The sequence below is a fragment of the Tasmannia lanceolata genome, unplaced genomic scaffold (genome assembly GCF_043159265.1).
Source record: "Tasmannia lanceolata isolate RefF3 unplaced genomic scaffold, GAP_Taslan_0.1 ptg000002l, whole genome shotgun sequence".
Classification (NCBI taxonomy): Eukaryota; Viridiplantae; Streptophyta; class Magnoliopsida; order Canellales; family Winteraceae; genus Tasmannia; species Tasmannia lanceolata.
The window spans coordinates 35,245,367-35,268,234 of record NW_027518679.1 but is presented as its reverse complement, the minus strand read 5'-3'; the positions used below and the strand labels follow the sequence as shown (position 1 = coordinate 35,268,234).

At 38.4% G+C, this 22,868-nt stretch overlaps 1 protein-coding gene across 11 annotated transcripts; it reads left to right on the top strand.

Annotated features, from left to right (window-relative positions):
• The first annotated feature begins 556 nt into the window (after nt 1-556).
• LOC143871132 (uncharacterized) lies at nt 557-22,738 on the top strand. 11 transcript variants are annotated; one of them, XR_013245922.1, is made up of 8 exons: nt 557-706; nt 1,569-1,609; nt 8,719-9,068; nt 9,158-9,374; nt 15,597-15,674; nt 19,520-19,607; nt 19,706-22,048; nt 22,137-22,452. XR_013245922.1 is itself a non-coding variant. In XM_077376655.1 (7 exons), the coding sequence occupies exons 3-7, from the start codon at nt 10,144-10,146 to the stop codon at nt 21,147-21,149; spliced, it is 1,956 nt and encodes a 651-aa protein (XP_077232770.1). In that variant the 5' UTR covers nt 557-706; nt 1,569-1,609; nt 10,141-10,143; the 3' UTR covers nt 21,150-22,452. The 11 variants fall into 11 exon arrangements, 8 of the variants coding, with proteins under 8 accessions (XP_077232770.1, XP_077232765.1, XP_077232766.1 ...); XM_077376655.1 differs by lacking the exons at nt 8,719-9,068; nt 9,158-9,374 and adding exons at nt 10,141-10,385; nt 10,470-10,573 and having other exon boundaries at nt 19,706-22,452; XM_077376650.1 differs by having other exon boundaries at nt 19,706-22,452.
• Nucleotides 22,739-22,868: the final 130 nt, after the last annotated feature.

Here is a 22,868-nt window from a genome sequence, read left to right as displayed (position 1 = left end):
TGATTGCAGACCCCGCGGAGGCCCTCTACCGACCGCGCGATCGCAGACCCGGATCCAGACGCCATCAATAACCACACCGGGGTGCCTCTTCACATTGGAGCCAAACATATGAATGGTTTGGATCTTTGAACAAACTGGCCTAGGTGTTTTGTTTAAATATACTTTCTACGGGGTCCACCTTCTCCAATGATCTAAACCATTTATTGTTGGGCCCACTGAGGGTTTGCCCAGGAGTTAAGAGAGAGTAGGGATAGGCCCCATCAAAAGTTCACGTTAAAAGAGAAAGAGAGAGGGTGTCTAATGGTTGTACCGTGTGTGGTAGTGAGAGAGTAACGTGGTAAAGAGGGGGTGAATTCATCCTTTTAGAAGGTGAATTTACCGACACTCGTCAGCAGAAGTCCCCATTTCGTGAAAAACAACGCGAAATGGTAAGCAGATTCACAGCCTATCAAAAAAGGAAAGGTGAGTTACTCTCCTATTAAGTAATCGTCCAACTTTTGATTCCGGGGAAAAATTATATTTCCACCCCTTTTCCTTGTCGGTAGAAAATGTTGAAAGGGGTGGAAATATCATTTCCCTTTTTAATAATATAAAAACGTCATCTCCTCCTCTTTCTTTATTCAAGATTAGGGATTAGGGTTGATACAGAGAAGAGGGAAAAGAGGAAATGAGGAAGAGAAAACGACGGTGGAGATCTCTTGAGATGGTAAGAGTTTAATCGATTCTTGTATTTACTTTGATTTTTTCCCATCTTGTAATTTATTTGTTTTTACCCTTTTTTGTCCAAAAACAATTATGTGTAGGTATGTAGATTTGTTTTAGCCCACCAAATGACATGAGGCAGACCTAGTTTAGGGAAATCGTGAAAAAAGTAATTTTTTTTTAACACATGGCATATTCTCATTGCAAGTCACCTGCTGGGTCGTACTCTCGGTCTTCATATTTTTTCCTAAAATTTAACATTTTTGTTTGTTTGCAAATGATTTCTTTTATGTAAAAGGACCTTCAATTCAATTTATAATTACCATTAAAAAAGGGACCTTCAATTTATGATGATATCCTACTAAATTGATCATAATCATATTATTTCCCTCTAAATTTTGAAAAGTAAACCCATCACATATAGTTTCATATCACATCTCTCTACCTTTGGACTTTAGCTTAGATGGTTTCCACATCACACATCGCACTGTTACGTTACGTGAGGATTAATTACATGCAGATATGCTTCAATGACCGTCCAATACTTTTCATTCTAAGCAAGCTTACATTAGAGTAAATCCTATCTTCACCCCTTTTGTTTCTCCCTAACAGAAGCATGAAAATGAAAAGATGGTGGAAATATCACTTGCCTTTAATAATATAATATAAAGACGATTGGCCTTGCCAGCCATTTTTTATCCAATCGCAGCTCTCTTAAAACTCTTTCATTCATTCTAACTAGTTAATTGAAGCTCTAAAAAATGAGCTTGAGTAAAAGAGAGATGACTAAAACAAGAGATGGAAATATCATTGTTTTTTTTTTTTTTTTGGTTTCCTGGTGCTTATATGCAATTTCCAATTGACAGGATTAACATTTTGAATGGATCAGGTGATATAGGAAATAGAGGTACGAGTCTAAACTTCTTTGCTCTTTTATATCTGGATTGAGTAGATAGATTTCTTTGTTTCTTTAATAAAACCTTTAAACAAATGTTCCTCAATACTAATGCTAAAAATATGAGAGCTTCTTTGGATACACTGTGCGTTAGTCTCGATAAGATTATTTTAATTTAATCTTATTTGTAAATAATGACATGAATTAGGAGTTCATTATTAACTAGATATCATGCATACCTTCTAAAAATATTCGATTTCAATTTTCTAATTTTGAGTGCAGTTGGAGCTGTAATATTTAATGCTCTATAAACAATAAAAGGCAACTCATCTGCCCGATTTTTGAAAGAGGGCTTGCCATCAAAATCCACTTCTACTATCAGCAATAAAAGGCAATTACCTCAACCCTAGCCTAGCCAACGTAGCATTATCTGAATCCTAATCAAACCCATTCTGAACCTCGGGTTGCGAAGGGTCAAGCCTAACCCAACCTGCCTCTAAATCTCTCCACACTAATCCAACCCACCTAACCCGATTTGAGTATGGTTGGTTTTGGATTGGCCTATGATGGAGGCTGAAAAAATACAGACAAATATGATTTTAAAAATCGCAGTAAAATAAATTAGGTGAACATAGTTAGATTGGGTTTCCCAAAAACCTTAGTCATAACGCAATCGGGTTGTCTTTTCCTGACACAACCCAAGCCAAAATTGGGTTGAACCTGTCGGATTCGGGTTGAGCCCGACCCAACTTGCACTCCTACTTACGCTTGAGCCACATCTAATTCAAGACGGGAAATTCGAAACTCGACCAAACCACAATAAGCTTCCATCTACCCTAAAGTTGTTTTCTAAGCTACTCGTTGAGGCTATAGTTGTCAATAATGTCATCAACAAGTCGTAAGCATTTGAAAATATTCAGTAGGTCTTACATAAGCATCTTTGGAATCCAGTTTCCTATTTGCAAATAACCTTATTTTAATCTAATCTCATCTGCAAATGGGATAATGGGGCCTCTTAGGAAGCCATTAACTACATCTTATTTGCAAATAATCATATTTAACTTCATGACAAACTTTGATGGAGATCCAAGAGAGACTCTTAGGCCATGTTTGGCAACCATGATTTTTTTTTCATGGAATGTTAGCTTACCAAGTGTTGAAAAGGGGGCAAGGAGAGGAGGAGAAAGAGAGAATTGAGAGGGTATGAGTGAGGAGATGATACAAAGTAGCTGAAAAATAAGAAAAACAAAAACTCGCTTTCGACTTGAATTTCTTCTTTTCCCTATTTTCAGCCACTTTTCACCCTCTCCTCATTAATGCATGCCCGCCCAAGTCTCCTTGCCCCTCTCCTACCCTCCTTGTCCCTCTCCCACCACTTGATAAACCAATATTCCATGGAAAAAACTGTCATTACTGCCAAACATGGCCTTAGGGCCTCTATAGATGCTACCAAAATTTATTCTTAATAACAACTAAGATGAAAAATGATGAATTTCTATTAATCTGGGACCATTACAATTAACTATAATCTGTCCTTAAGTAATGTCCTTAAAAGATAAGCATAGATGAAAACCTTATGAAAGATTATCCTATTCTAATACCTAATTGCTTAATTGCCTAATCTACAACATCTAACACCCTAGATCCAGTGGTCAGATTTTACTAGATTTAACATAAGTTTCTTTTAGTTTAATCTTATTTCTAAATAGGACATTACAGCTTCTTTGGACCATTAAATATGGCATTGCTAAAAGCCTAAAACTATTATAACCATTTTTTGCGTGTAAGACCATACGCAAATAATTATTAACGGCATCTTCAGAGGTCCTTAATCATCATAATTGTGGGAATTACACACTAATCAGACACTTTTGGTTAGTCCATCACAGTTTTTCAACATGATCTGGATAGTTTATCTATTTGAGTTTACCACGGATGACAGTTGCCTAAAAGTCACATGCATGTGATGGTCCTACCCATCCTAGCAACCGCCTAGAAAACGGCAACTAACCAACATTCTAATTTCAAGTTAATCCATATGGACACTTGCGTTGCAGAGGGTGGATTCAAATAATGATTCAAACCATCTCTCTTTATGTATATATACTAAATAATTCAAGATGGACCCACATTAATTACAAGAAAAAAAAAAGGTCAAATATGTACTCGGCCAAATCAAGTGCAGCCCACCATTTACACCTCGAGGGTTGGTCACGCACCCAGTTTCTACCCAAATCTATAGATATGAAGGGGGTCCACTAATGCGTTGAGGTTTGTTCAACAACTAAAAGAGATTATGTTTTAATCTGAAGCTCGGTCAACATGGGTTAGATGTCATCCAATTGGAATTTGTCCATTCTAGTGAAGCTCGGTCAACATGGGTTAGATGTCATCCAAGTGGAATTTGTCGATTCTAGTGGGGTCCACTTTATGTAATTCATGTTTATCTCTTTCTAAAAATTAGGATTTAAGATCAATGGACATCCTTTTTTATCCTAACTCTATGTTTGACAAGAGTTTTGTTAGAGGAATTAGGTCAAGCAAGAGGTTGCTTGAAGCATTACACCCAAGGTATCTAGTTTGGAATACCAAGTTTGTTGCCTCCAGCCCCTATATATATATATACACACACACACACACACACACTAGGATTTTAATAGGTTAATGGGCTCTAGCCCAAGTAGGCCCACTACACTGGTCCATTATCTTATTGGGCTTATATTAGAACATAATAGGGTTATATTATTTACCCAACAATCTCCTCCTATGTTTTACATATAGCACAATCCAATAGATAGTTAATGTGATGTCCAAACAAAATTATTGAATCATCCATATCACCATATCAATAAAGATCTGTAATCCAACTGAAAACAAGAATACTTTATGATTAACCAAGAGTTTGAGATACAATCTAAACTCAACCAAAGGTAGTTTCACATATAAGAAAACCCCACTGATCTTAGAGGAATTCATTCATGAGGTATGATTCTCATCGAGATCCAAAATAAAGTTCCACAAAAAAGTGAACTCGATACATACTGAAATGAAAGCATAGTCTTTATGACTTTAGAAGATTTACTCAAGTAAGTCATCCTCATCAAAGTCCAAATCAAGATAAGCTCCACCGTTTTCGCCAATCCCTATGAATTATCAAATATGGATTTCATAAAAATGAATCCAACCAATATTATAAACATGAAAGTATCTAGTTCTACCTAAAGAAGAACTTAGTACAATTCCATAATTCACGAAAGTATCTAGTTCTACCTGAAGAAGAACTTAGTACAATTCTAAAATGACTGAAAAAGTATCAGTATCACTCTCACCATAAGCATAATTGTCAAGTTTCAATAAAGAACAAGACCTAAATAGCTTCTTTTGCAAAGAACCATTACTAATTGTCAAGTTTCAATAAAGAACAAGACCAAATAGTGTCTTTTGCAAAGAACCATTTCATGTTTCTTTTTGGAATGTTACAGTCATCTTATCCATATTTGAGTTAAGATGTATCATCAAGTTTGGAATGTACAACCTTTTCCAAAAAGGACATGTCATCAAATGTGGAATGACATACAACAACTGTAAACACTACAACAAAGTTTAGTTTTAGAGGCAGACATATAGAGGCAGACGCAAAAAAGCGCCCCTGCTAATGCGTACGCGCGCTGACCTTATTACGTAAGAAATAAACGTAGTCTTGACTGCCTCTATATCTCCCACTTATTTAGGCGACCCCAACCACTTTTTTTTTTATCTCCCGTGCCAAGCACGAAATTTTTTTGTTTTCCCTCTTGTTTCTTCCTCCACTTCCATCGACACCTAGCCAAACCCTCTCCATTTTCCCCCTTTCCTCCAACCTTCTCTTCCAGCCCTAATTTTTCGTTTTCCCTCTTTTTTCTCCCTCCACTTCCATCGAGACCTAGCCAAACCCTCTCCATTTTCCCTCTTTCCTCCAACCTTCTCTTCCAGCCCTAGCTTGTTTTGGGGTTGCTTCCATGTGGAACGCCACCACCGGTTTCTAAGGAAAATAGACCATCGTTTTCCCTCTTCTAGGCTCTGTTCACTTGCCTTCTCAAGAAATCTCAGGAAAGGAAAATACCCCTTTTTTCTCGGGAAAGATAAATTCCCGCTGTTCGCTTCCCTTCTTGGGAAAGTATACTTATTGACATGGAAAATAAAAAGTATTACGTGGAAATAATGGTTTCTCGCGAAAGTACCCATTTATTTTTCCGTCGAAAAGGGTAGGAAAGTGCTTTTCCATCACGCGCTAGAAAATCTATCGGGGTTATTTTTTTCAAGTCACGCGTCTGAAACGAAACCCTACCTCTGAAAGGAAACCCTAGCCGCTCCTCTTCTTTGTCTTCCTCGAGCACTCTGGCGGCGGTAATCACTCCGGCGAGCACCCAAAGACCGGCGAAGCACATTCTTCTCCTCTGTTTATCAAGGTACTGTTTCATTTCTTCTTCCCAAGGGCAGATTTGCATCTTTTTCTGTTTTTTTTCCGTGAGATTCTGATTTATACAAGATCTGTTCTGTTGGGGGTTTGATTTTTCCCTTTGTATGCTGTGATTTCTTATTATTGCCTATGTTTCTTCTCATTTTCCTCTTTGTTGGTTGTTTTTTCTTAGTTTTTTTTAAAGATCCGTTTGATTTTTAAAGATCTGTTGATCTGTTTCATACAAGATCTGTTATTGTTGGTTGTCCAGATCTATATTATGAAAGGTTTTCTTCTCCTATTTTGATATTGATGTGTATACGGTTGATTTTTTAGGGTTCTGTGGTTTATTTTCTATAACAAAGTTCTGGTTGTAACAATAAAAAACGTGGCCTTAGGGTTTGGATTTTTAGAGTTCTGATATGTGTTATTTTTAATTAGTGTTCATTTTTTTAACTTTTTCTTTTCAAGGATAGTGTTCTTTTCAAGGTCTGTTTTTGTTTTTTTTTATTCACACATTTTTTATTGGGCCACAAAATATCTGATTTCTATGTGACTATTGTTGATGTAATTCAGTTTATGTATTTCTGTTTATTTCTATGGTTGTTTCCCACACAAGATCAACTAATCTCTACTGTTTCTTTATTCTTTGCCACACAAGATCATATCTGATTTTGTTCATATGTTAATATTTGTTTTTTGGAGATTGTGGGTGGTTGTTGGTGCTTTGGGGGTTGATGGATGTTTGGAGGTTGTGGGTGGTTGTTGGTGCATTGGTGGTTGATGGTTGTTTAGAGGTTGTGGGGGTCTGTGGGTGCTTTGGGGGTACATGGTTGTTTGGAGGTTGTTGATGGTTGTTGGTGCATTGGTGGTTGATGGTTGTTTGGAGGTTGTGGGGGTTTATGGTTGTTTGGAGTTTGTGGGTGGTTGTTGGTTTGGTGCTTTCTGATTGTGGTTATTTTGTTTCAATTGTTGCGACTATAGTTATGGTGTTTTTGGTAGTTGGGTTCTCATCTTCAGTTATGTTTTTTTTAGTATTTGGTAGGCTACCATCATGCCTCGACAACCAGCAAATAGGCGCATGTTGATCCTTCGAGCTGCAGCTATAGTAATCTCTGCGGCAGCTGCAGTTACTCTTAGGGTTCGCCTATACCTAGAGCAGAATATTACAAGAGCACCTTACGAAAGCGGGTACCTAACCCGTAGGACATTTGTTAGACGTATCACGAACGCAGAGGACCATTGTATTGCTCTTCTTCGTATGGATGTTCGGTGCTTCCGCACTTTCGTGGCCCTTTTCAGAAACACTACCTTGTTGGAAGACACAATTCATTGCACTGTTGAGGAACAAGTTATGATTTTCTTAAGTGTGATTTCACACAACGAAAGGAATCTTATTGTTAGGGCAACCACAAGAAGGTCTGGGGCAACTGTTTCAAAGTATTTTAATAAGGTTCTCGATGCTGTTCTCATTCTGCAATACATGTTCATAGTACGTCCATCAAGGGAGACACCACGTGCAATCCTTGATAATCCTAATTTCATGCCTTATTTTAAGGTACATTTACGATAGGTACGTATTTCGACTGTAGTTTGTTAGTAATTGAGGCATGTTCATGGTGATGGTTGACATCTGAATGTCCATATTATAGGATTGTCTCGGTGCAATTGACGGGACGCACATTCCTGCAAAAGTATCTCAGGATATTCAGAAAAGATATATTTGTCGTAAGCACTTCCCATCCCAAAATGTGTTAGCCTGTTGCGACTTTGACCTAAAGTTTACGTACGTCCTTTGTGGGTGGGAGGGGTCGGCATCGGACTCACGGGTGTTAGCATCTGCCATATCAAAGCAGAACAGGATTCCTATTTTGCCAGGTAATAGTTACCTTATTATTATGTTTGTACCGATGCAGTTCCCGTAGTACATAGCTAATTTGAGTATAATCCTTTCTTTGATTGTAGGAAAGTTTTACCTTGGTGATGCCGGGTATCCGTGCCTGTCCCATTTTATAACTCCAATCCGATGTATTGGTTACCATCTCAATCAGATTAGAAGGCGCAGACCAAGAAAACCCGAGGAGTTGTATAACCAAAGGCATTCTTCGGCAAGGAATGTAATCGAGCGAACTTTTGGTGTCCTGAAGAAGCGATTCGGCATATTAAATTTAGCACCCATGTACTCATATGACAAGCAGATCGACATAGTGTTGGCCTGTTGCTGCGTCCACAACCACATTAGGAGGGAGATGCCCGACGGTGCCTACATTCAGGATGTTGACGATGAGCTGGCATTGCTTCCACCTGAAGAGGAAGAGGAGGAAGGACCTGTTCCTCCTCCTCCTATGACCAGGGCCGAGGATTTAAGGGAAGGTCGTAACATTCGAACCACAATCATGAATCAGATGTGGAATGATTTCCAAGCACGTCATCGTTGTTAGGAAACGCACCTGTGTTTACATTTTCGATGTGTACTTTGTTGGAACTGTAGCTTATATTCCTTTCTTTGTGGTGTACTATTTTTATAGATATTCATTTAGTGTGCTGGGTTGAGATCTGTTTATGTAATTTCTATGTTTGTTACAGTATTGGTTAATGTAACTTCTAAGATTGCTTATGTCTATTGGTTATCTATAATTCTATGATTGAAGTTTTTTATATGAAGTGTTTCGAAAAGTTGCAGGCGAGATGGCAGGAACTGCAGGTACAGCTGATAAGAAGGTGAATGTCTCATGGAATGTGACTATGGATGGGACTATGGATGGGGCTCTCTTGGCAGCCCTTAAGAATCAGATAGCCGAGGGGCAGAAAACTGGTGCTGGGTTCAAAGAGTGTGCTTATGTTGCTATTGCGCAGGAACTAGTTACTGTCCTGAACATGACCCTAACGAAACAGCATGTGAAAAATCGGTTGAAGACACTGAAGACAACTTATAGGACTCTGAACTCCATCATAAATCTCAGTGGCTTTGGCTGGGATGAAACCATATGCAAGTTATCGGTTGACGAAGAAGTGAAGAATGAATACTTGAGGGTAATATTTATTTTTCGTATATCGCTTCCTCTATTTATAAGTTACATGTTTAAATAATATTCCGTGACAATTCCTTTCCTTTTTTACAGTTGCATCCAGAACACCAACGCTTCTTTAGCAAACGGTATCCTCTCTACGAAGATATGAAAGCTGTCTGCGATGATGATTACACACGTGGGGAGGATGTTAGGGATACAAGAAGGGATCCCACTCAGCCGACGCAGGACACACACGGTGCTTCTTCATCGACCCTTACGGTTGGGCTAGATGATATGGACGAAAGTTACCTCCGTACTCCGCCTCATGGTAGAGCGTCTTCATCTACACCTGTCTTAGATGCTAGCATGGGCTATAGTGACTCTTCTCCTATCAGGGGCCCATCTGCTAGTGGTGGGAAGAAGTCAAAGAAGCGTCCTAATGCTGCACTTCTATCGGAGTTGCAGGTTGTGTCTTCCAGCATTAATAGGGTTGCTGATGCCATAATTACTACTGGTGAGGTGCACAGCCTCCCTCACCTGAAAGATGCCGTGCTTGAAATTGGGGGTTTCCCCAGAGGTGACCTCGTTGATGCTTATGTGTACCTGCACGGGCATCACAAGGAAGCTGAGGCATTCCTTTCTCTGGAGAAGATGGACCGAGAGGAGATGGTGGGGCGCATTCTGCGCCGTTTGGCTGGGTTTGTGTCTTGAACCGTTTCGGTTGGAGGTTTTTTTGGTTCTTGGGTCTTTTAATGGATGGAACTATGTGTTACTTATGAACCTTTTACTTATGAACTATCTATGTGTTATGTTTAGATATATTTTGGGTGTATTTGTTTGATGGAACTATGTGTTGTTGGTTTTATGGATGGAACTAGGTTTTATGGATGGAACTATGGGTGTAATAGTTTGATGAAACTATTGGTTTTATGGATGGGTGTAATGTTTAGATATATTAGATTTATGTGAAGATTGAGATCTTTGGCTAAACGTTGTTTATCCATGGATGATATTTGCCTCTCATCTAAGTAAACGTTGTTTATCTATCATTTGTTGTTGGAAAAATTGCTTATGTGTTGTTTATGTGGTACCAGGTAATGGCGAAGGATAAGTTTTATGTGGTTTTCAAGGGACGACAGGTGGGCATATTCGAGAGTTGGGCAGACTGTCACCTTCAAGTGAACAGGTATAGTGGAGCATCTTATCGCTCCTATGCCACAAGGAATGAGGCAGAAGCATCCTTAAATGCATATATTGAGAGCCATGAGGATTTGAAAGACAAGCGTGAAGAGGACATCCACAATGTTCCTTGGTTTTTGGGGTTAGCCATTGGTGTGGGGTTAGTACCTATGACAGTAGCATTTTAGACTTTTTTCCACTTGTTTATGAGGTATGTTGACTCACATTATGGTTTTATATGCAGACTGGGCATTAAAATGGTTGCTGATGCCAAAATTACTACTAGTGAGGTACACAGCCTCCCTGACCTCAAAGATGCCGTGTTGAACATTGATGGTTTCGCTAGAGGTGAGCTCATTGATGCTTATGTTCACCTGCATGGGCATCAGAAGGAAGCTGAGGCCTTCCTTTCTCTGGACGAGATGGATCGAGTGGAGATGTTGGGGCGCATTCTGCGCCGTTTGGCTTTGTGATGTTTATGTATTTTTAGGACTGTTACTCAGATCTCTGTTTTTTTCCTGCTTATTCATGTTCTTGTAGGTTTTAGGAAGCCCTACCATTCGTTTTTATGTCTCTTTAAACTGTTAGTATTTAAAATGTTGACATTTACACTGGTTTTCTACTTTGAGCAATTTCTTTTCCCCTCTCATGGTAATTTATTACAAAAAGCACTGTTCCAATTCCACTTTCTACATTGAAATTGGATTTTATGATTATGATGTAAACGCGTTTAGTATGCTTTCTTGTTGTTCTGCTTGGGAGTGCACACAATTGGATGGATGCTTGTAGTTCTTTAATTGGCTTTGGATCTGATTGTGCCATGGTTACTTGCTTCATGGTTGTCCTAGCTTTCATTGTCCATATCAGATTCTGATAAAAGCATTAAACTTGTGTGTTCTTAGGATGATCAATGCCATGTAACGCAGAGTGTATCTTTAAGATTTGTATTTTATGTTTGTATAATAAGATCCCTATATAAATATTACAGGTTGTGTCCCCATATGCTGGACTAATTCAGACCGTCGGTGAATGTCACTTTTCTTGTAGTGATACTATGTACGTGTTGTTTATGCGGTAGCATTTAATGCAAAAAAAAAAATCTCTTTTGCAAAATATGTTTAATATGGGTTTCTGCATATTTTCCCTTGCTTTCTTGGCAAGTGAACAGCGAGAAAATAACTTTCCTGCATATTTTCCCTCCCTTTCTGGGCAAGTGAACAGCGAGAAAGCAAGGGAAAATCACAGTTTCTTTTCCTTTCCTTTCCATTTTGCCACGTCAGATTCCTTTCCTTTCCTTTCCCGGGAAAACAAGTGAACAGAGCCCTAGGGTTTGCTCCAATCTCTCTCTTCTCTCTTTTAGTCTGGGTTTGCTATTTTTGATCTGGAGTTAGGGAAAAACTGATGAGAGGGTTTTGATTATTTGATGTGTATTATAGAAATTGAATCAATTTCGGTGGAGAGTTTAGGGTTTGGGGCCTATCTCTATTGCTCGTCAAGTCATCTAAAGGTAGATCTCTTTCTTGCCCTTTTTCTAAATCGAAGCTATTTTGTTAGGAATGGTGGATCTCTGTCAAATCTCACCGGGGATTTCGTGTCCATTTTGTGTTAGGGTTCTAACGTATGTGACACTTTTCTTAAAGATTTATGTTCTGTTTTTTTTTTTTGGATGGTGAAAAAGATTTCTGTTTTATGCTTTGATTCTTCTATGTTTATGATCCATTGCTATCCCATCAGGGATGAGCTATCCCATCAGGGATGAGATCAATCTCTCCCACACTTTAGAGGGAAATGACAAATTTTAGGGATTTAATTATTATTAGAAGTCCCTCTATAAAAGTTCTGTTGTTGTGGTTGAAGTCAATTTTTTATATGTAATCAAACAAAGGAAAGCATGAAATTTTGGAGAAGTTTTTCTTTTCCAAACTTTCCAGATCATCCCAAGTGGAGAGAGAGAGGGAGAGAGTAGCTAAATAGTCAAGGGTTTGTTCTTCAACCTACAGAGTCGGATGTTCAATCCCAACTTAGGGGTTTAAAAACAATAGGCCCAAATTACTGTCCTAAAACAAAGGGGTCTTAGGATTTGAGAGAAACCAATATTTCTTGTCCTTTTTGTGTTAGGGTCTCCTTTCTTATGTATTAAAGAGAAATGAAAGCTTTTAAGTGTTGCATATATAGGATGATTCAACAGTACATGGAAGAGAAAGAGGTTAAATAATAACAAGCATACTACACCGCTTAAAAGTAATTTGTCTTTGAATTTATGTATTGCTAAATAGCATAACCAAAATGTAAAGGTACTTCATCTTTCTCTTCTGGTTTCAGATTAGAGGCCACTACTCATTTACACAGCGCGCTCTAGATTTTAAGATGAACTGTTGGATTTTCCCTCTTTTACGGCTTGTTCCAATCTCTATCTCTCTTCTATTTTAATATGTTATTCCCTCTGTAGCTGTTTTAGGGCTTGCGACGAGAGGGTTTTGATTCTTTGATGTGTATTGCAGAAATTGAAACAATTTAGATGTTCAGTTTAGGGCTTGCGATGAGAGGGTTTTGATTCTTTGATGTGATGGCTTGATTGTTGAGTTGTTGAGTTGTTGATCTTGTTCTGACTAATGCTCTCGTTTCAGTCGACGATTTGATACCCTGCAATAATGGTGTTTCTTCTGTCTGCTTATTCGAGTCTCTCCAATTTTGAGAATGGGGAGATGGGCTTCAGTTTTCATAGATATTAATGCAATGTCATTGGATGTAATTTTGACTACTGCTCTTGTAGACATGCTTTTGAAGACACTTCTGATAAGAATTTAGTGTCATTGGATGCCATGATTACAGGGTAAGCGCAGTGCGGATTTCTAAAAGAAGCGATCCAGTTATTCTATCTTATGTGAATGAATTTAGTGAGATCAAATGGGATTAAAATGGTGAAATTGTGGTCTGATTGTGCTACTTTGGGGACATTAGATCTTGGATGAGAAACTCATCTCTACTTGGGGAGGAACTGAATGTGATTCTTTCCACTGCCCTTGTTGATATGTACTCAAAATGTGGTTATATCGATAATGCTTGCATACTTTTGGTCATGATCATCAAGAAAGATGTAGTGTCATAGAATGCCGTGATCTTGGGGTTGGTGACCATGGCAACGGAAGGAATCCTCCAGCCATTTTTTTCTGTTGATAAAGAGCGATATTATATTCATTGGAGTCCTCGCATCATTTAGGTAATTAAGGACTAGTTAAAGAGGACCGCGTTAATTTTGAACATATGTTTAAGAAGCATGATCGGAGTCCCAAGCTCGAGCATATGCTTGTATGGTGGATCATCCCGGCCCTGAACTGTGTGTCTGTGTGCGTCAGTGCGCATGTGCGTGTGTGTGTGAGAGAGAGAGAGAGAGGGATTTGCTAGCATCCATCGTAGAAGGTGTGTGAGTGTTAAGAGGACGGGGGGGGGGGGGGGGGGGGAGGGAGGGATTTGCTAGCGTCCCTTGCAGAAGGCCTTTTGCGGATGGTTTGTTTCATGTCATAGCAGCCACCAAGGCTGATTTTCCTGCATATTTTGTCTTCATTCATGAGGTGGCTGCTCTAACATGCAACAGACCATCCTGTTTGTCTAGGGCATTGTTTTTCTCAAAATTGCATTTCCTGTTTGGTTGCCTAGGGTTTAGAGACCAGTAACGTGTTGTGTTTGATGTTTTCTATGGTTTCTGGAGTTGGTAGGTAATGAATTTCTGGCTCGATAGTTTTATTATATTTTTTCATTTCGATTTATTTTTATGATGTGTACACACTGAAGTCGAAAGATCAGGAGCTGGATTAGGGCTTTGATGCCCAGTTTCGAAATATACATGGGTTTTAAGCTTCGAAACCTGATTGGTTTCGATGCTTTTAGTTTTCTTTTGATTATAGATGTCTTTACATCTGGAATTTCTGCATTTCTGATCTCCATTATGATAATGATCTGAATTCATGTTTTTTATGGTTTTCAGTGGGAGAAATAAGATGGAGACTCTTAGCTAAATATTTTTTTTACTACCCATTTATAGGTTCTTAATCAGAGGGATACAATTATTATCTGATTATAAATTGTAGTTCCCCAAATCCATACTCTGCCTGCACATCAAAATATAATTCTTACCCTTATTTTATCAAAAGAATGGTAAACAGAAAGGCATGCGTGTGAGCAAGGTTTTAAATCTCGGTTTCGGTTTTGGTCATCACCGAAACCGAAACGTTTTGGTTTCGGTACGAAATTTCGGACGAAATCTTGTAAAAATTTCACCGAAATTTCGGTGATTTTGGAAATTTCTGAAACGTTTCACCGAAATTTCCAAAATCCGAAACATTTCACCGAAATTTCCGAAATTTCGGGTGAAATTTTGTACTTCACCGAAACGTTTCACCGAAATTTCCGAAACATTTCACTTAAATTTCCAAAATTTCACCGAGATTTCCGAAATTTCACCGAAACGTTTCGTTTCGGCGAAATTTGGTACTTTTCCGACTCATTGTGAATTTCGTTTCGTTTTCCACCGAAACCGAAATATTTCGGCCGAAACGAAACATTTCGGCCGAAATTTAAAACCATGCGTGTGAGTAATAGACGAGTGCATCTCTTCCTTAGAGCTTATAACACTACAAAGAAGAGGTTAATCACTTCCATTTAGCTGAGCATTTAAACAGCTTTAAAAGGGATGAAAATTACATCTGGCTGGAGGAGTCCACAGCTGAATGCGTAGTCTGAGTTGTTAACCAAAAGGTGGAGGACAACCCTAGTCTTATGAGGGTCTTATTCCCATGATAACATTTTTTTAATTGCTAAACCCAAAGACCAACCTGGTCTGTAGGCACAGACATAGAACAAAGAAATGGCGTACATGAGAATAACAAGAAAAAAGAATGAAAACAAATCATGAAACAAAAGAAAACCACAAATAAGTAGCTGCCACCAAACTATGCATTTTCTTGGAGGTAAATAACTTCATTCAGTGATCTCATCCTGGATAACATACCAAATATTTTAGGACCAAGTCCAAATATGTCATACAAAATCGCAAAAATTACCCTGCATGCATGAGTTTGTGATTGAACTTATTTGCATAATAGCATCTTTTGGATTTTCTTCATTCATACTATTAGAGAGTTGATAACCATAGAAAACACTGCTTCCATTATTAACGATGTAGAGAAAATAAAATGTCCGGTCTATGTCATTTTTCTTTTTAATTATTGCCCATATTTTACGGATCTTGATTTCTGTCATGTCTTGTATAGCAAGTCATTTCTTTTGTTATTATGGTTAATTTTTCTAAATGAGATGTGAAATTTGCAGTGTTTTCTGTTTATATTTTTTAACTCTGTTTTTCTTTTTGCAGATCGAGGGGGAAGAAAACCATTTCGTCTCTTCCATTCCTCCTTTCTTCACCTTCAGAGTGTAACAAAAATCAAGCTAGGTCAGTCATTACTGTTTCTTATTTTCATTTCTTTCTCTTTTGTATTTTCCACTTGTATTTCCTGCAATTTATTTTCATGTTTTATATTTTTCCTGCAGTTTCCTTTATCTACTCCTTTCTTTACCTTGTGCTGTTGTTCTTACTTTTTTTTGTTGATTTCTGTTTGCTTCTGGGCTACTTAAGTTCTCTTTTCTCATTTGGGCTTGCTGTATTTTGTTTGATTAATCTGAACTATAATTGAACATGTTACTTCGATTTCTCCATCTCTTTTTGGGATGGATGGTGTTAAATTGGTTGACCAATGTCTTCGATTTCTCCATGTCTTCGATTAATCTGAATATGTTACTTCGATTTCTCCATTTCTTCGATTTCTCATAGTTTTGGGTAATAGGAAAACTGTTCTATCTTCTAAGAAGTGACCCTTGATTATTCCACTGGCAATGGATTTCTTCTAGTTTAGGTACCTATTTCTTTGACTTTCTATTAGTTCTAAAGAGGAAGTCTTGCCATTTAATTCCATAGTGAGAAGCATATGTCCCTTCCACTGATTGTATTGTGTTAATTAACTCCTTGAATTGCATCATGGATCATGTCTACATTTCTTTACATTTCTTTTTTTTATCAATGTATCGGTCCTTGAGTCATTCCATAGAATAATTGAGGTACCATTGCCTATTAAACAGAACATCCCCTCTTCAAATCTTTTTTTTTTTGGGTAGGTACCATTGTAAAGATCTGGAAGTGGGTGGCTTGTTTTCTTTCACTTTCATGACCCTTATTCAATTGTAGTCTGTTGAGGATGAAACTAACATGTCCCTCTTTCAATTTCATGTCCAAGTGAACTATTGTAATAGATCTGCTTTCTCTACAGTTTCTGTATCCAGTTCATGTTTTTTTTTAATGATCTCGCCGAATTTCACTTTTGTTTGTCATACGTTTGTCATACTAGTGTAATAAGGAGGGTGTCCCTATGTCTTAAATGGTGTCTCTTCGTAGTAGTTTCTGTTGAGAAGCTTTGCTTGTTTTAACATCTTATTTTCTGCTTGCTAATTTTATAGAACCACTATGTTTCTCTTAGTTACTTGAGGTAAATGGGTTTCAGGTCACAATAGGTATTCTTGCTTGTTTGTCTTTATTTTTTGATAATGTGAAAAAGATGCTTACCAGAGGTGATTTTATTGAAGGCTTTCTTTGTGTCGGGTTAATTATCGTAATGAAAAAAGAATAAAAAATCATAGCTTGATGGATGTACCAACAGGTGGTGTCAAAGAATTTCTTTGGAATCCTAGAAGATCATTTCTTTTTTATTCTCCGATAGATGATCAGAACTAGTGAAATCTGTGGGTTTTTTTTATTTCGGGGGAAAATGCTAGGGTTTGATTTTTTAAGAAACAAAAAATCTGTGGGCCAAACTACAAATTCTCCCAGTACAAGTGAAGCAGTGGAGGTAACAACTTTTTCATGGATTTAGTTTAAAACCCTCTCGGCTTCCATTCCCCTAGGGTCTGTTCTGTTGCTTTCCTTGTCCGGGAAAGGAAAAGGAAATGATGTGGCAAATGGAAAGGAATTGGAAAAGAAAAGCAGTGGTATGAGTGTTCTGTTGTAGGAAAACTGTAAGGAAAACATACAGAAAATATAAAATGACACATTCTGTTGGATAGAAAGCGTACGTAAAGTTTACTAAATTCAACATGGTTATTAACTAAAACCAATTCAATAAGAATTTGCAAAGGATTAGACTAATGACCAAACTACAGTGAGATAAAAAGAAGGGTGATATGAGAACCAAACAATAAGATTAAAGAATCAATGAACAAACTGCAGATGCACAAAAAATGTTGGATGTACAGAAATAATGAATAGACTCAGTCCATTGTGTTATACTATTTAATAAATAGTAACTGCTGTTGCTTTCCACATGGTCAAATGTGCTTGTTTTTTTTACTATGGACATAATTCTCTATAAGCCAAATTGAAGTCATAGATGCAAAATTTATTAAGGCAGAGTGGCACCTGAGGACACGATGCCCAAGATTTGTTAGATTGTTGTTAAAATTGTTACTGTTTCACTTCCAGTGGTGGAATAGGATCGCTTTGTATTTTTCCCAATGGATACAGTTCATTATGTTATAAGTAGCAAACAGTCCATTGGGTTATAACTGGTAGTATCCCATTTGCTTAAATTAGATGAAGACTACTGAAAGCCAAGGAAAGCCAAAAACGAGACAACTAGTTGAAGTACCCCTGGAGTGAGGATTTTACATTTTGAATATGAGGTATGAGATAAAGGGATATAAAGAGAGGAACAATGCTGGCTTGTGGCAAATCAAGGTTTGAGATCTGATGATTCAGTTGGGTTTTCACAAGACACTTCAACGAGAGTTGAAGAAGCCATTGGACAACCGGAAAGATTTAAGATTTGGAGGGTTGCAAGTGTGATCTGCACATCTTACTGACGATGTGCCTTATAAGGTCAAAAATGAGGAGTCTGCAGAAAAGCTCTGGATGAGAAGATCCGCCACAAAACCCAGCCCTAGCCCTATCCCTTCTTCACGGAAAACCCAGTCACAACCCCTTCTTCACCGCAACACCAAGGCCTAGCCCCTTCTTCACTACAAAAACCAAGACTCACTCTGCAAAAGCAAGTGTTCAAGCCCCTCTCTACCAAACCCAGCCCCTTCTTCATCACCACAAAACCCAGGAGGTAAAGAAGGGGCTTGTTTTTGGAAGATCTCCAATGGAATTATGAGGGAGAGAGAGAGAGAGCTTTCCCAGGAGAACGGTTGAGAGTAGGGAGACGAAGCCGGAAGGAAGGTTCTAAACGATGAGTCATGGTTCTCAACGAGCTAGAATTATGAAAGAAGGATGAAGGAGATTTTATTGATTTGGAGTCCCGATAAAATGGAATCTTGGAAGATTTTACAACTTTCCGTTGTTGGGAGGCGGAAAGTTGGGTGGGGATTTTAAGCCGACACGTCACCTTTGGTGGATTCTACGCAGGATTGAAAATTACCCGGTTTAATGCAACAGAACGACCAGATATTGCTTTTTCCATGGAAAATGGGGTGTTTTCCATTTCCTTTCCCATAAAAGTGGCGCAACAGAACACACTCCTAGTGTCAATGGACAATGAAATTCCACTTTGGAGTTGGGTCTTGTACATGAGGTTCATTTGGTTCCAATGTTAATATTAGTATTTGCAGACTAGATTATTCAAGTTGGGTGTCTTGATATTGTGCCATGTTATTAATGTTGTTCTTTTGTTTGCTTTCAGAGGATATTTCAATTGTGCAAGTTAGTTTATGGGATGCATTGTCATTTTTTATGTTATGATATGTTATCTTATATAACAGATAGAATTGCAGACTTCTATGGCTTGTTTAACATGTTATCTAGATAGAAAACTATAACTTTAATAATATCCTTTGACTATTCTCTATAAGAGGCTATGTTGATATGCTGACATACAATTGTTCTTTTTATTTGTTTTTTTTTCCACACCGACAGATATATAACAGTGGTTTTTTATTTGTGTTTAGGTTTAGGTTTAGGTTGTTGGGTTTAGGGTTTGGGATTGAGTTTGAAATTTGTGTTTGGGTTTAGTTATATGTTTTTTACTATTAAAATGATCAGATTCCAAGGACTCCATGAATGGAGCCTAGATAGTTGGAATGAAACCCATGTTTTGTATGCAAACATGTTTGTTCAAGTTTGGATAATTGATACTCATACCTTTAGCGGTTCTTCTTCATATGGGAATTTTTCAGTTGTACATGTGTGTTCCATTCGATATCACATTGATACTCACACCTTTAACGGTTCTTCTTCATATGGGATTTTTTCAGTTGTACATGTGTGTTCCATTCGATATCACATTGATCTCAAGCAAATCAGGAATAGAGTAATGGATCGAAGTTGGATTCAACTGGACAGGTTCGAATCTCAATACATTTTTGTTTTCCAGATGTACCTGGATTCAATTGATGCATTATTAAGATGTGTCAATTGTGTTTCTCACTTGGATGAATTAGGGATGACGTAGCGTACGAGGAAGGGGTTAAAGAGTTTATAGAGTTCGCATTTGCCAATACACCTCGTGGGAACAAGATAATATGCCCATGCAATAGATGTGTCCTTGTTAGGGTGGTTGATCAGACACAGGCGGAGGAACATTTATTATGGAATGGGATGCTTAAAGGATACACTAGATGGTATTTCCATGGGGAAGGGTCTTCAAGTGCCGCTAGTGAGGGTGATCGCCCCCATCATGATGACTCGAGTAGACATGATGGTATGCATGACTTGTTGCATGACACATTTCGAGTGCCGAGACATGATGAAGAAGTTGAGCCAGCTGATGATGAGTTTGATCCAGGAGATGATGAGGTTGGTCCAGGAGTTGCAGCTGGAAAGGGTCCTGATGCAGATGCACAAAATTTTTTCAGGTTATTACAGGACGCCGAGCATGATTTGTATCCCGGCAGCAAGTTATCAAAATTGAACTTCGTTGTTCGGCTATTTCACATAAAGTGCCTCAATGGATGGAGGAACAAATCATTCACCATGTTGCTCGAGTTGCTGAAAGAGGCACTTCCTGAAGGGGAATCATTGCCAAATTCTTTTTATGAAACGAAGAAGATTATTAGGGATTTAGGCCTCCATTACAATAAAATAGATGCATGCCCCAACGATTGTATGTTGTACTGGAAGGAAGTGGCTAACGATTCGGCATGTCGCATATGTGGGGCTTCTAGGTGGAAATCAACTGCACAAAATTCAAACAACGATAGAAGTTCTTCATCTACCGGAGTACACAAAGTATCTGCCAAGATTCTGCGTCACTTCCCATTGAAACCAAGGCTGCAGAGGCTATACATGTCAAAGAAAACAGCCTCTTTCATGACTTGGCATGATGTAAGTCGTACCAAAGACGGGCTATTAAGGCATCCTGCAGACTCCACCGCATGGAAAATATTGGACTACAAATACCTGGTATTTTCTTCAGAGCCTCGCAATGTTAGACTTGGGTTAGCAAGTGACGGCTTCAATCCCTTTAGGACGATGAGTATTGCACATAGCACGTGGCCAGTTATTCTCATGCCTTATAACTTGCCTCCATGGATGTGCATGAAGCAACCATATATGATGCTCTCGTTGCTTAATCCTGGTCCATCTGCACCTGGAAATGATATAGACGTGTATCTGCAACCTTTGATAGAAGAGTTGAAGGAATTATGGGAGGATGGTTTACAAACTTACGATGCATCAAGGAATGAGACATTTCGAATGCATGCAGCAGTGTTGTGGACCATCAGTGACTTCCCTGCATATGCTAACTTGTCAGGATGGAGCACCAAAGGAAAATTGGCTTGTCCTTCTTGCAATAAGGACACATGTTCTTGTCGTTTGAAGCATGGAAAGAAAGAATGTTACATGGGCCACCGGCGATTCTTAACCACCAATCACAAATTTTGATTTGAAAAGTGGAGTTTTGATGGCACTGTGGAAGACAGGTTAGCTCCGATTCCATTGACAGGGCGTGAGGTACTAGACCAATTAAAAAACATTAATATCACATTTGGCAAGAAACAAGACAAGAGTGTGAAGATGCCAGATACCCGTCGCCAGAAGAGGCCACATGAGGAGAATCCCATGGGATGTGAGTAGAATCCTTTGAATAAGCCTACTAAGGTACACAATTGGAAGAAAAGAAGTATATTCTTTAGTCTATCGTACTGGGAGTCACTCCTATTGCGTCACAATTTAGATGTGATGCACATTGAGAAGAATGTATGTGATAATGTAATTGGGACGCTACTGAATATTGAGGGAAAAACAAAGGACAATTTAAAAGCACGGCGAGATCTACAACAGATGGGAATAAGGAGAGCACTTCACCCAATGACTAATGGAAAGAACAAAACATATTTGCCCCCAGCATGCTTCACAATGTCGACAAAGGAAAAAGAAGCCCTTTGCAACATCTTGAAGGACATCAAAGTTCCAGATGGCTTTTCCTCTAATATCTCGCGACGTGTAAATCTTCGGGAGCGAAAAATTTCAGGATTGAAGAGCCATGATTGTCATGTTCTAATGCAACAACTACTTCCCTTAGCTTTACGCTCATCATTACCTAAGAAGGTAAGCTCGGTATTGATTGAACTCTGTAACTTCTTTAGAGAGTTATGTTCTAAAGTCCTCAAAGGCAATGATCTCAAGAAACTGAAAGATAGGATGGCACTTACACTTTGCCATATGGAAAAGATATTCCCGCCGGCGTTTTTTTATATTATGGTGCATTAGCCTATTCATTTAGCCGACGAGGCAATGATAGCTGGACCAGTACAATACCGATGGATGTACCCTATCGAGCGGTATGCAAAATTGTTCAAAAGTTTTTACACCTATGAGGCTTTCTACAGATTCTTATTATTAACTGTAATATAAGTAATGTCTATGCAGATACCTTCTCACATTAAAGTCATATGTGCGCAATAGAAGTCGTGTCGAGGGATCTATTGCAGAGGGATACTTAGCAGAAGAATGTTTGACGTTTTGCTCGAGATATCTAGAAGGTGTCGAATCAAAGTTGAATCGACCACCAGGGAATGACGAAGATGTTCCATGTGAACAGGCACATCGACAGGACGCCATCTATGTTCTCATCAATAGGACGCCATCTAGGTAATGCTAAGACATGCACTCTAGATCGAACCACAATTGAACAGGCACATCGACATGTTCTCTTCAACTGTCACGTAGTCACCCCATTTCGTGAGTAAGTTAATTAAATTATTTTTTGATCTACTATATTAGTTAATAGCTTGACGTTTTGTCTCTTACATTATTTCATACGCAGAAAACACACTAGGGATATTAAGAATCTGCATCCTCGTGCTAGACCAATGGATATAGAACAAACTCACACTAAAGATTTTCCAAATTGGTTTATGACACATGTAAGTTTGATAGAACCTTAAGCCACTCTTCAAGTTTATATGGTAAACAAGTTGCTCTTTGCTAATCATTCTTATATTTTGAATAGATTCAAGAGTTGCATCATTCAAGAAGTGAGCACCTTTCTGAGAAACTTAGATGGCTAGCCGGCGGTCCATCGACCGTCGCTGCAAAATACAAAGGGTTCCTTGTTAAAGGTTTTCGCTTTCACACAAAGGAAAGTGAACAGAGAAGAAA

Bases quoted from the DNA above. Each gene is read 5' to 3' on its own strand.
- LOC143871132 (XM_077376650.1), top strand. From the start codon at position 8,724: ATGGCAGGAACTGCAGGTACAGCTGATAAGAAGGTGAATGTCTCATGG. The intron at 9,069-9,157 runs GTAATATTTATT...CCTTTTTTACAG, and splicing joins TGAAGAATGAATACTTGAGG to TTGCATCCAGAACACCAACG. The intron at 15,675-19,519 runs GTCAGTCATTAC...GGATTTTTTCAG, and splicing joins TGTAACAAAAATCAAGCTAG to TTGTACATGTGTGTTCCATT.